Source organism: Lissotriton helveticus, chromosome 1_1, assembly GCF_964261635.1.
Source record: "Lissotriton helveticus chromosome 1_1, aLisHel1.1, whole genome shotgun sequence".
Classification (NCBI taxonomy): Eukaryota; Metazoa; Chordata; class Amphibia; order Caudata; family Salamandridae; genus Lissotriton; species Lissotriton helveticus.
Genome location: NC_136057.1, coordinates 1,471,314,361 through 1,471,328,580, shown reverse-complemented (window position 1 = coordinate 1,471,328,580; position 14,220 = coordinate 1,471,314,361). Strand labels below are relative to the sequence as shown.

The 14,220-nt window shown below is 50.4% G+C and overlaps 1 protein-coding gene across 4 annotated transcripts in view; it reads left to right on the top strand.

Annotated features, from left to right (window-relative positions):
* Positions 1 to 12,796, top strand: part of LOC144828247 (sulfite oxidase-like) — a 393,607-nt gene extending 380,811 nt beyond the window's left edge. For all 4 annotated transcript variants that reach the window (XM_078686329.1, XM_078686324.1, XM_078686328.1 and 1 more), the window contains one exon: positions 11,022 to 12,796. In XM_078686329.1, the coding sequence (XP_078542455.1) occupies positions 11,022 to 12,500 (1,479 nt within the window). In that variant the 3' untranslated portion in view covers positions 12,501 to 12,796. The remainder of the gene's footprint in view (positions 1 to 11,021) is intronic.
* Positions 12,797 to 14,220: the final 1,424 nt, after the last annotated feature.

The following is a 14,220-nucleotide window of genomic DNA, read 5'->3' as shown; positions in this document are numbered from 1 at the left end:
TAAAGGGACAGGGGTAGTGGGGGCCAAACCTGCACCTCATCCTTAATCTTGGGTATGAGAGGATTTATGTTGTGCACCCAGGACACCGTCTGGTTCATGTGAAATGAACATACCCAAGTATTGGAAACCGCCGGATGCAAGTGTCAGTTGTGATGCCCATGTGCCCCCGTCCCTGAGCAATGTAGACTGGGAATAAGATAGATTTAGCCAGATTTGTGCAGAGGCCCGAAATTTCCCCAAATACTCTAAGAATCTGTAGTATCCATGGTCCTGAGAACCCTAGGTCTGTAAGAAAAAAAACAGGACATCATCTTCATCTAATGCAATCTTGTTTGACACTTCTTGGGACCAGTTAAAGCCTCAGACCAGGGGGTCCAGCCTCACCCATGCTGCTAAGGCCTCTATAGCGAGCGCAAAAAGGAGGGGCGATATTAGACACCACATCTGTGTGCCCCTACCGATGGCAAATGGGGTAAATAAAGCGTCATTCACTTCCACAGAGGTGGAAAGATCAGTATATAAGAGGCGAACGTATGCTAGGAATTTTGGACCAAGGCTTAATGCTTGTAGTAAGAGCAATATGTAGTTCCAATCCACAGTCTAATGCTTTGTCGATGTCTGCGAGTAGGACCGCAATGGGACAGCCAAGCCTCGATACCATGGCAAGGGCATTATGTACCTGTCGAATGTTGTGACGTGTGGGCGCTTGTGGCATAAAGCCGGACTGGTCGGGATGGATGAGTTCTGGTATGTGTGGTAGGAGGCGATTTGCGAGGATGTTTCCCTAAGAGATTGGCTTCAAGGTTCAGCAAGGAAATGGAGCGATATGAAGACGGGTCATCTGGAGGACGCCCTGTTTTTAAGAAAACTACGATTTTGGCATGAAGCCAATCAAGCTGGAGAATCTCCTGTTCGAGAGCTTCCTGTAGTGGCCTGTCGGGGAACTGCATCCACTGAGAAATTCACTCGGGAACCCATTTGGACCAGGGGCCCGGCCAGGGCGCATATCATGGAGAGTGGTGGTGAGCTCTTCCATCGTGATTAGGGCTTCCATTTGCTCATGCACCTCATTTGAAACTGGCTTGGGCAGTATTTCGCGTAGGAATTCTCTAATTAGATTTGAAGATATGATTTCCCTTTCCTTATATAAGTCGGCGTAATACACCGCAAATGCTTGGGCCACCGCTTGGGGGTTAGTGCAGAGTGTGCCATCGGTAGCCCTTAGTACTGGTGTTGGAGTCGGTGATTGTGAACTTGGCCTAAGCGATGAAGAGCCTTGCTTGATTTGTAGCCCCGCTGGTACATTCTGTGATGGGTCGCTTCATTTGTGAGTAATTGACTATTTTGTTGTTGCAAGAAGAGAAGCCGGCGGCGAGCCTGGTCTCCCTCTCCCGACCGCATCTCGTCTTCGAGGGCTTGTTGGCAAGACTCTAGGTCCACTATCTGTACGAGGCGGTACCTCTTTGCCCCAGCGCGATAACTAATATCAATACCACGTTTGGTGGTTTTGAAGGCCTCCTATAGAATTATTCCTGAAGACGCTGACTCTCTGTTTTGTGTAAAGTAGTCTGTGACGGCTTGGTAAAGGGTTGTCACGTATTCGAGGTCCCTCAGATGCCAAGGTGACATTCGCCATCGGAATCCGGATCGCTTAGGTTCCATATTTAGTTTGAGTGTCATTGGGGAATGGTCAGAGAGACCCAGCGGAAGAATAGCGGTAGACTCAACCCGGTGAGCGAACAACAATGGGAGGAAAATGTAGTCCAGGTGGGATAGGGACCCCCGTATGGGCGAAAAGAAGGTATATCTAGGGTCAGCGGGATGATAAGCCCTCCACGTGTCAGACCACCCCAGGGAGGATGCTACGGAATGTAGCTTGGATTCACCCATGGCCCCATCATGTACGCCATTGCACCATCTATATATGGGCTGCATGATGTCATTCCAGTCACCTCCCATTACCGAGAGGCCTCTCGACAAGGTACGCCAAATCCGTATGATTCTCTCTACTGAGGTGTGAACTAGTGGGCGGGGAGGACATTAAATCTGCCCAAGACCAGGGACTCCTCCTCGTATAGTCTAGCCAGGTCCGGTTACATATAAAGGGTATCCTGTGATGTATAAGGATGGCTGTGCCATGGGGCTCCATTCCCCATCATATTCATCTCTTGCATCAGTAATACGTCTATTTCCAATCTTTTGGCTTGTTTTAACACTGCGCCCGTCTTAATTTTATCCAGCATTCCCTGCACATTCCAGGTCATAATGTTAATCGAGCCCAAATGGGCCATTTGAGTGTCGGCCATTAGTTATGACTTAGGGACAATGATACACATGTGAGAAGTGCGTGGGGTCAGGCAGGCACTTATGTCTGTGCCTATTCAACAATGAATAAACCTTATTCAAAATAAACATCCCAACCCCCCTCCCTCCACCCCAATACCTCAGAAAACTTGAAGTACCTGTCGCGGTGGGGGCACTCCCAGGACCCCAACGGGGAGCCCTGAGGGCCCCACACCAATGGGTCCCCAAAAACCCCACACCCCCAATCATCAACCCTAGAACGTTGGGTGGGATTTGTAGCGCCAACCGTGGCGTTCAGTTCCCCACGTGAACTAGATCTCGGCATTAAGGTCACATTTCTGCATCAGTCTTTTACATATAAGAGAAGCAAGGGGGAGAAAAGGAATGGGGGAGGGAGAAGAAAAAGAAAACACACAATTCAGATGAATTATGAACCTTCTTCCTGTGTCAGGGAGTGCCAGTTGGATCTCGATCGATGTCTTGGCCGCGATGTATGTTTTTTCGGACGGTTCTGCTTAGTATTCTGGGAGGAGTCTGATCCAAGCGGTGGCAGAGTATTGGGTTTAAGCAGGTTGGTTTTGTCAGTCCATTTGAATATCTCTTCTGGAGTGTCAAAGAATAGTATTTGAAAGAGACACGTTAGTGATAGATTCCTTACCTTAGAATATCCCCAGGCGTCAGACTGGATCCGGAAAGTTTTTCGTCAGCATGCCCCTGCGCATCGGAAGGTGGCGTTGTGCGGCTCCTTGTCCGTCGCTGGCGTCGTAGGCGCTGAGATGACGTCACAGAGACTACTTAGGCGCCACTCATGCACACTGACATCTGTTCTTTCTTTTTCCACTCCAGCAAGCGCAGATCCGGTTAGAGCACGTACCCTAGTCACTTTTTAACTATTCTTTTGAGACTTTTTGTCTCATCCTTTTGAGTCTTTGACTCCTGGTGCCATGTAGGGATGCCTGGGTTTAAGTCCTGCGGGGCCTGTCGCCGCACGATGTCGCTGGCCGACCTCCATGGCGTCTGTCTCTACTGTCTGGAGCGCGACCTTGACTCCCGATCATGTTCCGACTGTCTGGCCTGTAAGCTGCTAGAGGCCCGGCCATCGTCTCCGTGCCGTTCGAGGTCCAGGGGTCGATCGAAGGACCGATCGCTGAGCCATCATCATCATCGCTCCTCTGGGTCAAAGCCTTCCCACTCGGAATCGGGTACGAGGCGACATAAGAAGAAGTCGAAGAAGCATTTCCGCTCTCCAACGTCCCCCCGCCTGTCTCCAGACCCGGACGAGGGGACTGGGGGATCCCGTCCCGTGGCTTCTTTGGAGCCTGTGAGTACCGCGTCCTACCCGTTCTAACTGGGTTCATCGGCAACTGCTGCCCAGGTGCAAGATTTTCTTGCAGCCATGGACTGTCTGTTCAGGCCTCAGGCTCCCGCCGGGTCGCCTTCGGGCCCGCGGTCCCAGTTGAATGTCCTCCCTTGGCGCCATCGGCTCCGGCGACGCAGGACCCTCTGGCGGCGGCTCCGATCCCAGCGCAGCAGTGGGTTCCATTCGTTCCGCCCTTGCCCGGGTTTCCGGACAATTTCGCCCCTAGTTGGGACCCTAATTGGGACAAGGAGCCGGACCAACGCCGTCCGGCGCATTTTCCGGCGCCGTTCGACAATTTGAATTCCCCGGTCCCTCCCCCACCTCCACAGTTCCATAGGCAGTGGAGGAAGGGGATGACTGGGAGGGGTCTAAGGACCCTCTCACACAGCAGTGCAGGTCGGAACAGGAATGAACAGAAGAGCTAGAGGATGCCGGTGGCCTTGACCTCTCCTCTGACCCTGGTTTTCTTCTCCTCCTGCTGTGGCCATGGGGGCGGGGGCTGCATACACTGTGGTGCTCCGTAGAGCAGCTGAGGCCCTTGACCTCGACCTGCCTAAAGTGACCCTTAACACTAATCTCCTCAGTGAAGTGCTTCAGCTGGCGGCAAGCTCTTTGGAGCCCCCTGCTGCTGTTTAATGAGGCCTTAACTGACATCTTGATGGGTACCTGGTCTAGACCAGCCACAGGAGTTCCCGTGGATAGGAACGTAGCCAGGCGCCATCGCCCGGCCCCGGGTGACCCTGCTTTTCTGTCTACCCACCCAACCCCGGAAAGCCTGGTCCTCCAGGCCTCAACTTCCCAGAGCGCATTCCCTACCGCTCCGCCCGATAAGGAATCCAAAAAGCTGGAACATTTCGGTAAGAAACTGTTTTCATCTGCCAGCTTAGGGCTGTGGTCAGTGAACACCCAATGCCTCTTGGGCCCCTATTCCCACAATGTATGGGACACGGTTGCGCAGGTGCTACCTCAGTGTCTGGAAGAGACTAGGACAGTGCTTTCCCAAGCTGTTGCTGAGGGTAAAGATGCAGCAAAGTTCGTCCTTCTTTCTTGCCAAAGGTTGCCACGCCCTTCCACATCGGGCAGACCATTACTTTGGCCACCTTCTTTCCGCCTCAGCATCCTTCAAAAGAGGAAGAGAGGCTCCACCGTCTGGACCCAAAACGTGCGCTCTCGTTCTATCTGAAGCGCACACAACAGTTCCAGGTGGATGACCAACTTTTTGTTGGCTACATTGGTGACCAAGAAAGGTCGTGCCGTGCACAAACGGACCATCTCTCAGTGGGTCGTTCTGTGCATCAAAGCCTGTTACTCGTTGGCTAAGGAGCCGCCTCCTGTGGGGCTGTGTGCCCATTCTACCTGGGCTACGGCAGACACTACTGCCTTAGGACGTGGCGCCCCCTTGCAGGACATTTGTCAGGCAGCTACGCGGGCCTCGCTGCACACGTTTACCAAGCATTATTGCCTGGACAGTCAGGTCCGCAGAGACGACTTCTTTAGCCGTTCTGTTGTCCGTGACTTTCTGGTGTGATCTTTGTTTGCAGACCCACCACCGGGGTTGGCATTGCTGGGGTATCTTTTCTAAGGTAAGGAATCTATCACTAACGTGTCTCTTTCAGATGCACAAGTTACTTACTTGTTTACCAATATATCTGTAAAAGACATTAGTTAGTGATAGATTGCTTACCACTCCACCCATCCTCCCCGTTCTGCGAACTGATTTCTACGGTTAAGGTCAACCCTTTCGGGGCCCTAATTTCATGGCACCACTGGTCAGTTTCTTGTATGGCTCTGCGTTCCTGGCGGGGAAAGTTGTGTACAGAACTGACGTCAGCGCGCATGGGTGGCGCCTAAGTAGTCTCCATGACGTCATCCCGGCGCCAGCAACAGATGCGGAGCCACACAACGCCACCTTCCGACACACAAGGGTACTGCTGACGAAAAACCTTCCGGATCCAGTCTGACGCCTAGGGATATTCTAAGGTTAGGAATCTATCACTAACTAATGTCTCTTACAGATATATCGTTACACAAGTACGTAACTTATGCGTTTTGGACTTATAGATTTCTTGCATCCATGCGGAGTATAACAGCATATATTGGACGTTAAGGTCTCTTAATTTGAGTTTGGCGGCCACGAAGGATTGACGCTGTTGTGGTACACTGCATGTATAGTCCGGGAAGATCATAATGGTTTGAGAGTCGTGAATTAGCCTGTCCCTGTGATTCCGGGCAAACTGAAGGATCACATCTCTGTCCATGTAGTTTAGGAGGTTGGCAGTGAGTGAGCAGGGCCGAGCCCCAGAGGGAGGCTTCGACGTCAGGGCTCTGGACTCACTCTACGCCGAAGCACGGGGAGAGGGAGCCCTCCGGCATAAGGGAGTGTAGCCATTCCGTTACAGAAGCCCCTTCGCTGCCCTCGGGAAATCCCACGAAGCTTAGGTTGTTTCGTCACGCGTGGCCATCCGCATCTTCCACGCGTGTGACAAGTTCCTGGGTGAGGGTTGTGAGACGATTTACACTTTGTTGCAGCGTGGTAACAATGTCCTCTACACCTGACACTCGAGTTTCCGCTTCAGTGATCCAATCCACCGTGTTGCGCAGATCTTGGCGGAGAAAGGAGACCTCCGTGCCCACAGCTCCGATCTTGACATCCAGCATGTGATAGGACTGTGCGATCGCAGCCAGTAGGGCTGTATTATCCTGTATAAGGCCGCCTGCGTCCAATCCTCCCTTAGCGCCCGCCGGGGCAGTAGTGTACTGATCTAGTGTGCTATGTTTTGTGCAGGGTGCGGATGTCTTATCCTTTGTCATGTTGGTGGCGAAGCCCACCAAGCAATAGCACAAGGGGGCTGCCTGAGTGTAGGGGAGAGACGACCAGGAGGCGGACCTCACGGATTTGACCGGTCCCGATCAGCAGGCTGCACCGAGGCTACCACAGCCGCTTCCGCCACTCGATGCAGGACACCCTTCATCTCACCAAGGCCCCGGGGCTCCACGGGTCCCCTCACAACAAGAGGCCCAGCCGTGGGATCCCCAACGCCAGCTAGGCCACTGTGTGAAGGCGTCTAGCACCAGGAGGTAATCTTGTCTCCGTCACTGACGGGTGATCGGGAACCACATGCACTTTGACCGCGGGGTAGCATCACAAACCACTATTGCCCCCAGTCAGTCAGTATGCCTCAACTTGCGGAGTAGGCCCCTCCCGGCTCACTGTAATTCTGATGTCGCTGTGAGCCTCCAATGGATTATGGAGTCAGGTGTCATCTCCTCCACCCGGCCGATCACCGGGGATGCGGCAGCAGGTTTTGGCTGGCTGGATCACCCTGATGCCCCAAGGGTCTGCAGATGCCGCCCGGCAGCAGTCAGGATGGTGGTTTCACGAGAACAGTCCGCACCTCCGCGGGACGCCCCGGATGCAGGCTGCAGCAGTAGTACAGTCTCCTCAGCAACACGGCCTGTCAGTTCGGGCTGGACTGTTCCCATTGAGTGAAGGGTCAAGACTGATTTGGATACGGCTGGGTCCAAACTGGAATGGCATGGTGAGAAACAAAACGATGGATGTAGGCCCAGATCTCTGTACTGGGTTGAATGTATGATATTGTTCTGCATTCTGTCAATCAACTGTTCTTTTTGCATTTTGTCACCCCGAGTGGGATGGGTATGCCCAGACGTGGGTTCCGTGCTCTCTGTGCCACTGGAGTCAAGCTATCCTGGCTGATGAGGGCTGAAAGCCCGAAACCGGTCCTAGGATGCTTGATTCTAGTCCAGGGAGGACCTGGCCTGGCAGTTCGGGCTGGACTGTTCCCATTGTGTACAGGGTCAAGACTGATTTGCATGTGGTTGGGTCCAAACTGGAATGGCATGGTGAGAAAAAAACCGATGGATTTAGGCCGAGATCTCTGTACTGGGGTGAATGTATGACATTGTTCTGCATTCTGTCCATCAACTGTTCTTTTGGCATTCCTTAGCAACACAGGGCTGGCTGAGCCGTCTTCCGACCTAGGAGCGGCACACTCCCCCGCACCCGGGGTCCGCCGATGAGACCAGACCCCCAACGCCCGATTGACAATGGGGACCTCAGTGATCGTTGGACACAACCACTCTTGTAAGGCAGGCGCTGCCCCGCCCGGGAGCGTCCTTCGTCATCAAGACGAGTCTGTCAAGAGGCGCTGCCCCGGCAGTGACACAGGTCCTGCCGCAGTCTCCCTGGTGTTTAAAGGATCAATATGGCCTGTCCACGCGGGGAAGTAGTGAGGATATTACAGGATATTGCTCACGGTGGGCCGGCTCGCTCTAGGAAGCGTCCGCCATGTTGGCTCGTCCACCCATCTCCCCTCCCCCACATTTCACCTTTTTCCCCAGACAAACTGGTGTTGAGAACTCCAGCTGCCTCTTTTTTATAGTTCTGATTCCTTTCCACTTTGGGCACTCAACACCCTGCTGGTGTTTTTTCCCCTATTCTCACCCGTCGATAGAGGAGGAGAAGTTTGATCGGCTGGACCCAAAAAGGGCTTTAAGCTTTTATATTGATAGTACCACGGAACACCATGTGGACGATCAGCTGTTTGTGGTATTGTCTTGGGCTAAGAAAGGGAAGGCTGTGCAGAAGAGGACCCTGTAAAAGAAGGGAACAGTCCTTCTCGTTAAGATCTGCTACACTATACTGCTGCACTGGCCAAAAAGGAGCAACCGAAATGCTCGAGAGCCCATTCCACCTTGACTAAGGCTGAAACATCTTTGAGTTGACATTCAGAATGCCTGTGCTTGATATCTGCCAGGCTGTGCCGTGGGGGTCAGTGCCTATATTTACTGCTGCCTTGACAGCCAGGTCTGCTGGGAAGGACGTTTCTCCCTTTCGGTCCCACAAGACTTTTTGGTCTGAGTCTAGCCCAAAAACCTTCCACCTGGGGAGGTACTGCTTTGGCGTATATTCTAAGGTGGGGACTCTGCTGTTGGAAGTATGCATCAAAAGAACAACCTATCTATCTTTGTTAATGCTCTTTCTGGTGAATATGTATCCCTGTTCCGTGAAGTGGCCCTACATAACTAGGTCCCAAATTAAGAATTTGCACACTAGTACTACCTGGTGTTCTTATTCAGCCTCTTAGGGTGCAGAAAGAGACGAGCAAGAAGCGGACACCAGTGGGTCTCATATATATGAGGCTCTACTCCATTACTTCAGGGTGGTATGGAGTCAGTGCAGAGCTCCACTGTGCCACCTCACAATATGCTGGAGCATTGCTAGAGATACGTTTTCCAGATCCATTTTTGTGCCTCGGAAATATTCTAAGGTGAGATTTTGTGATTAAATAGAGTATCTAGCAGATCAGCGCTGATCAGGATTACCACTCACGTCGCTGTTGATTGAAACGCTATGGGCAACTATAGCCATGAGAGGACATCTGCCTTCTTCCGTTTGCAGGCCCAGAGGCTCGGTGTCCGTTAATGAGTCTTCAATAATAGGGTTTGCATGGTGTATATACGCCAAGACTATAATTGTCTCCCTCCCCCCACTCCCATCTTGAGGGCAGAATTTACATTGGCCATGGGCTGCTTCGCCTTACTAGTGTTAGGGGATAAAGTATTTGTGCTACATACATTCTGACAAGTTAATTAGGGGCTGAAACACGGGCATGTAAGCCCACCTCCTCCTTCACAATTGCAAATTCTTCATTATGGGTCCCAATGGCTGAGTCCTAAAGTTAATTGTAGAGTTTTTGCTAGGGGCCCCATTCTGAGACTCATTAGAGTTAGTACAGGAAGCCATAGAGGTACGTTTCCCCATCCTGCATTGGTTGCCGAATGGGAGGCAAAAGGGACTGGCCCAGTCCAGCCTCAAATTGGCATGGACATACACATGCAGGTTTGTTCGTATGAAAAGGGGGCGCATAGTTTTTCTTTCTTCTCAAAATTACCTTTTCATAATATTTGAACAAATCTGACTTCACTATTAAAAATAATTGTTTAATTATTTTCCTAGCTAGTCCCATTTCCTAGATATATGATCAGTATTTATTTTTTGCATCTGAGTGTTTTCCTATGGAACAGCCAAACCTGCTACAATGAAAATAGCTTTGAGAGCATTTTAACTATAAGGACAGTAACATTAAACTTTTACATGCCCTACTTTTAAATACCACACACCCTTCCTTTATGGGCTATAAAGCCTACTTTGGGGTGACTTATAATTATGTAAAAGAAAGGTTTGGCCTGTCAAAAGGGGTTATTTTGTCAGGTCGAATTTGTAGTTAACACCTGCACAGCCAGACTGCAGGTGGCAGGACTGCAGTTATATTTACATTGTAACTGTAATGGATAGTGTAATTGGTGCTGCAATCCACTTGTGACATTAACTTACAGGCCCTGGGTATACCATGGTACCATATACTGGGCACTTACAGGTAATTTAAATATGCAAGTCAGGAGTATACCAATTTTGCCATGTTGAAGGGAGGAGCACAAATACTTAACCACTGGTTAGCAGGGGTAAATTGCACAGGGTTCTATAGCCAGCAAAAATAAGGTTCAGCAAAAAGACAAAAATATTTGGGGTGACTTTTCAGAAAGGGCAAAGTTCAGACAACTCCTATATATACACCGGAAATGGAACCTGACTATGTATAAATGTTGAGATATAATGGGCACCATGGATTCTTTCAGCAACAATTTTTCATTTGGAATGGATCTAGTGTTTCTTTCATGTAAGTTGTACATTTCAGTATCTCAGATTAGCATAACATCCATAAATTTACAGTGCACATTTTACTATTGAACAAAATGTGCTAGAAAGCTGCTTCTTTGTCTCAGTGTTTAATAGTGATCTTTGTTATAATTCACAAGTATTTTTTAGATATGAAAATAAAAAGAATCCAGTTTGCTGAAGCAACATTTGTGTGAGTAAAGTCATCTTACTAAATATGTGGTAGATAAATGGTACAAGAGCATTCAACAGTTAGTTCAAAAAGGGTACCGTCTGCATTCTGACCATGCACACACAATACGTGGGAGCTGTTTAGGGCAGGGAGAGGGAAACAAATTCAGTTTACGTATTTATTACCTACCATTGTTCTTCAGGGAGTCCTGTCTTAGCATGAATATTATACTAGATATTAAAGTAGAAACTTAGCTTAAACAATGGTATTCACTACAGCAGGAAAAGCCATGAGCACATTAAATAACCTCCTTGCATAGCTTAGGTCTGTCAAGCCTTTCTAACCATGTTACTCTTTTTTCACATAATTATCCACCAATATTTATGGGACAACTACCTCTGACCATCTTATGATCTTTACACTCAGAATTACTCCGTGATTTGTATTTTCTACAAAAATAATTTAATTTTTTTTTTATTTTGCAGGAGGTGGCTTGGGCGGATTCTGCCTTGTCTGAAGACCAACCAAGAGAGCCAGGAGACTCGGTCTCTTCTCCCCCTAAGATCTACACCCGCAAGGAGGTGCAAAAGCACAAGACAGTGGCAGATGGTGTGTGGGTGACTTACGGTCGTGACGTGTTCGACATCACAGAGTTTGTGGAGTTGCATCCTGGCGGAAGCCGCATCATGCTGGCAGCAGGGGGCTCCCTTGAGCCCTTCTGGGCTATGTATGCTGTTCACAACCAGGAACATGTCTTGGAGATACTTAAGGCCTACAAAGTTGGGGAGCTAAGCCCTCAAGAAGAAGCTGAGGTTGCTGCTGCTGACGTGTCGGATCCATACTCCCGGGATCCCCAGCGTCACCCTGCCATGAGGGTCAACAGTCTGAAGCCGTTCAATGGAGAACCACCCACTGAGATCCTATCTGAGAACTTCATCACACCGAACGAGTTCTTCTTTAAGAGAAACCACCTGCCAGTACCTGACATTGATGCCAGTTCATACAAACTAGAAGTTGAGGGTCCCGGGGGTCGGTCTATGGTTCTTACTCTGGCTGACCTCAAGACAAAGTTCACCAAGCACGAGGTGACAGCCACACTCCAATGTGCTGGGAACCGCCGCTCGGAGATGAACGCTATCAAGCAAGTAAAGGGGCTGGACTGGGGAATAGCAGCCATCAGCAACGCAACATGGGGCGGTGCAAAGCTTCGGGATGTACTGCTTGAAGCTGGTTTCCAAGACGGCATGGAAGGAGCGGAGCATGTGTGTTTTGAAGGGCTGGACAAAGACCTGACTGGTACAGCTTATGGTGCCTCCATTCCTTTCAAGGTGGCCATTAGCCCTGAGCACGAGGTTCTGCTGGCCTATGAGATGAATGGTCAGAAGTTACCGCGTGACCATGGCTTCCCAATACGTGTTGTTGTGCCTGGTGTGGTGGGCGCCAGGAATGTTAAATGGCTAGGCAAAGTATCTGTGGGCCCAGATGAGAGCCAGAGCCACTGGCAGCAGAACGATTATAAAGGCTTCGCTCCTTCTGTGGACTGGGACACTGTGGACTTTAAGACATCCCCTGCCATCCAAGAGCTGCCTATCCAATCAGCCATAACTGAGCCAAAAAATGGCGATGTGGTGACTAGGGACTTGGAGACTATCACAGTGAAGGGCTACGCATGGAGTGGTGGTGGCCGCGAGGTGGTCCGTGTAGATGTTTCATTGGACGGTGGTCAGTCATGGCAAGTGGCCCACCTATCTGGGCAGGAGCAGAAGGCTGGCCATGCCTGGGCCTGGAAACTCTGGGAGCTCAGTGCCCCTTTGCCTGCCAAAGTTGAAGAGTTGAATATTCTATGCAAGGCTGTAGACTCAAGCTACAATGTGCAGCCTGACACTGTTGCACCAATCTGGAATTTGAGAGGCGTGTTGAGCAACGCCTGGCACCGGGTGCATGTCACTGTGCGGAGTGATTAGGTACGGGGCTCAGGACACACTGTTCATGGTAAAGAGTAATGTGCTTTCCCTTTTTACCACCAACAAAACTGATCATCAGTCTCTGCCGCAAGTCCAGGGACTGAATGGGCACGAAATCTAAAGTCCCCTCTATCTTGACTTGGGTAGTTTCAAGCACTCTGGCTGTCAGTGTGAGAAATGATCACTGCTGTGTGGGAGTGGGGCTCCAGGTCTCCAAACACAACATCATCCATGTGTACCAATTCCTAGCACAACCCCAAATAAACCAAAGCTCTTAGGAGCAGCCGTTTACAGTGTGCAAGAAGACTTGCTCAGGGAGTTCAAGTGTCTTAAAATTGTCTAGTCAATCTTTTCATAGGGCCTTGTACCAAATAGAATTACTTTGCTTTTACGACTACCGTGCATCTCACCCAGGGCCAGCAACAGACCGTGCCTTTCTCTCCACCACACTGATCTCTTTACACCATACTTTCAGGACAAACTGGCTTTCTACTCTGAGAGTTTGCCCGATCCTTGGTTTCTTTTTGGACTGAGCGCTGTGCACAAAAGATATCCGCTAGGCATCAGGGCGCTATATATTCTTAGAGTTGCTTCATTAATTACCAGTGTTATTTAATCAGCGTAGGATTAAAGCTAACACTCTAAAGATTACATTTGATGGATTTCTTTCTCTTGTTACTCCCAGGCACTGGCTATATTCTTTTTGGTGCCTCACATGGTGACCAGCCTAACCCCGTGTGAAGCGGTCGCTCCAGCCTTCCTACCGACCTGCAAGCGCTATAGTGGTATCGTAGCGCTGCCTGTCCACACTGCCATTCATCTTTTTGACCCTGCATTGCGTTATTTGTTTTACAAATATTTTATTCGTCCTGTGTGCATAACGCTGCTCGTTCTCTCCTCGCATTGCTCCCAGTGCTTAGATTAATTTTACTGACCTGTGTGCGCAGCGCTGCCTCTCCCCCTCTGCCTTAAACTTAATTAGAAACTGACTTGGAAGCCGATCTGTGGCATAGTGCTCCGCATTGCTTTTCTCTGTGATTTCATCAATATTGTGTGCTGCCTGATTTTTTGCGCCCATAGCGCCCTGCTGTCCTTGTTATTGTTGACTCCACCATTTTGTTGTGCCTGCAGCCCGTCCCTCCCCCTACGCTACCGCCTCCCAGCTCCCCCTCCCACGCTCCGCCCCCCTCCACTTCTCCACTTATGACAGATGCATGAACGCGCCAAAGGTAAGCCCGTCTACGCCTGGACCGCGCCCAGCGCCAGACCCCCTGGCCCCCGTACCACCCACCCCACCCGCATTACATACGACGCCTCCACCCTCTTAGCACTTAACCCCGGCCGACTCCCTAACTGCGCCCAAGCTGCACCAGGACACACCCATGGACCCTTCACCTGCCACTCCTGCAAATTCACCTGCATCAAGACCCACACCAAACCCACAAACTCCAACCAGAGCTCCGACACCAACCACCTAAAATGCATCCTGCTCAACACTCGCTCGGTCCACAGACACGCCATCGACCTTTGGAATCTACTAGACACCATCTCTCCGGACGTCGCCTTCCTAACAGAAACATGGATGAACGCCTCATCAGCCCCAGACATCACCATTGCCATCCCGGACGGCTACAAGATCATCCGTAAGGACCGCACCAAACAAACAGGACGAAGCATCGCCATCATCCATAAGAATTCCATCCGCATCTCAACCAGCTCA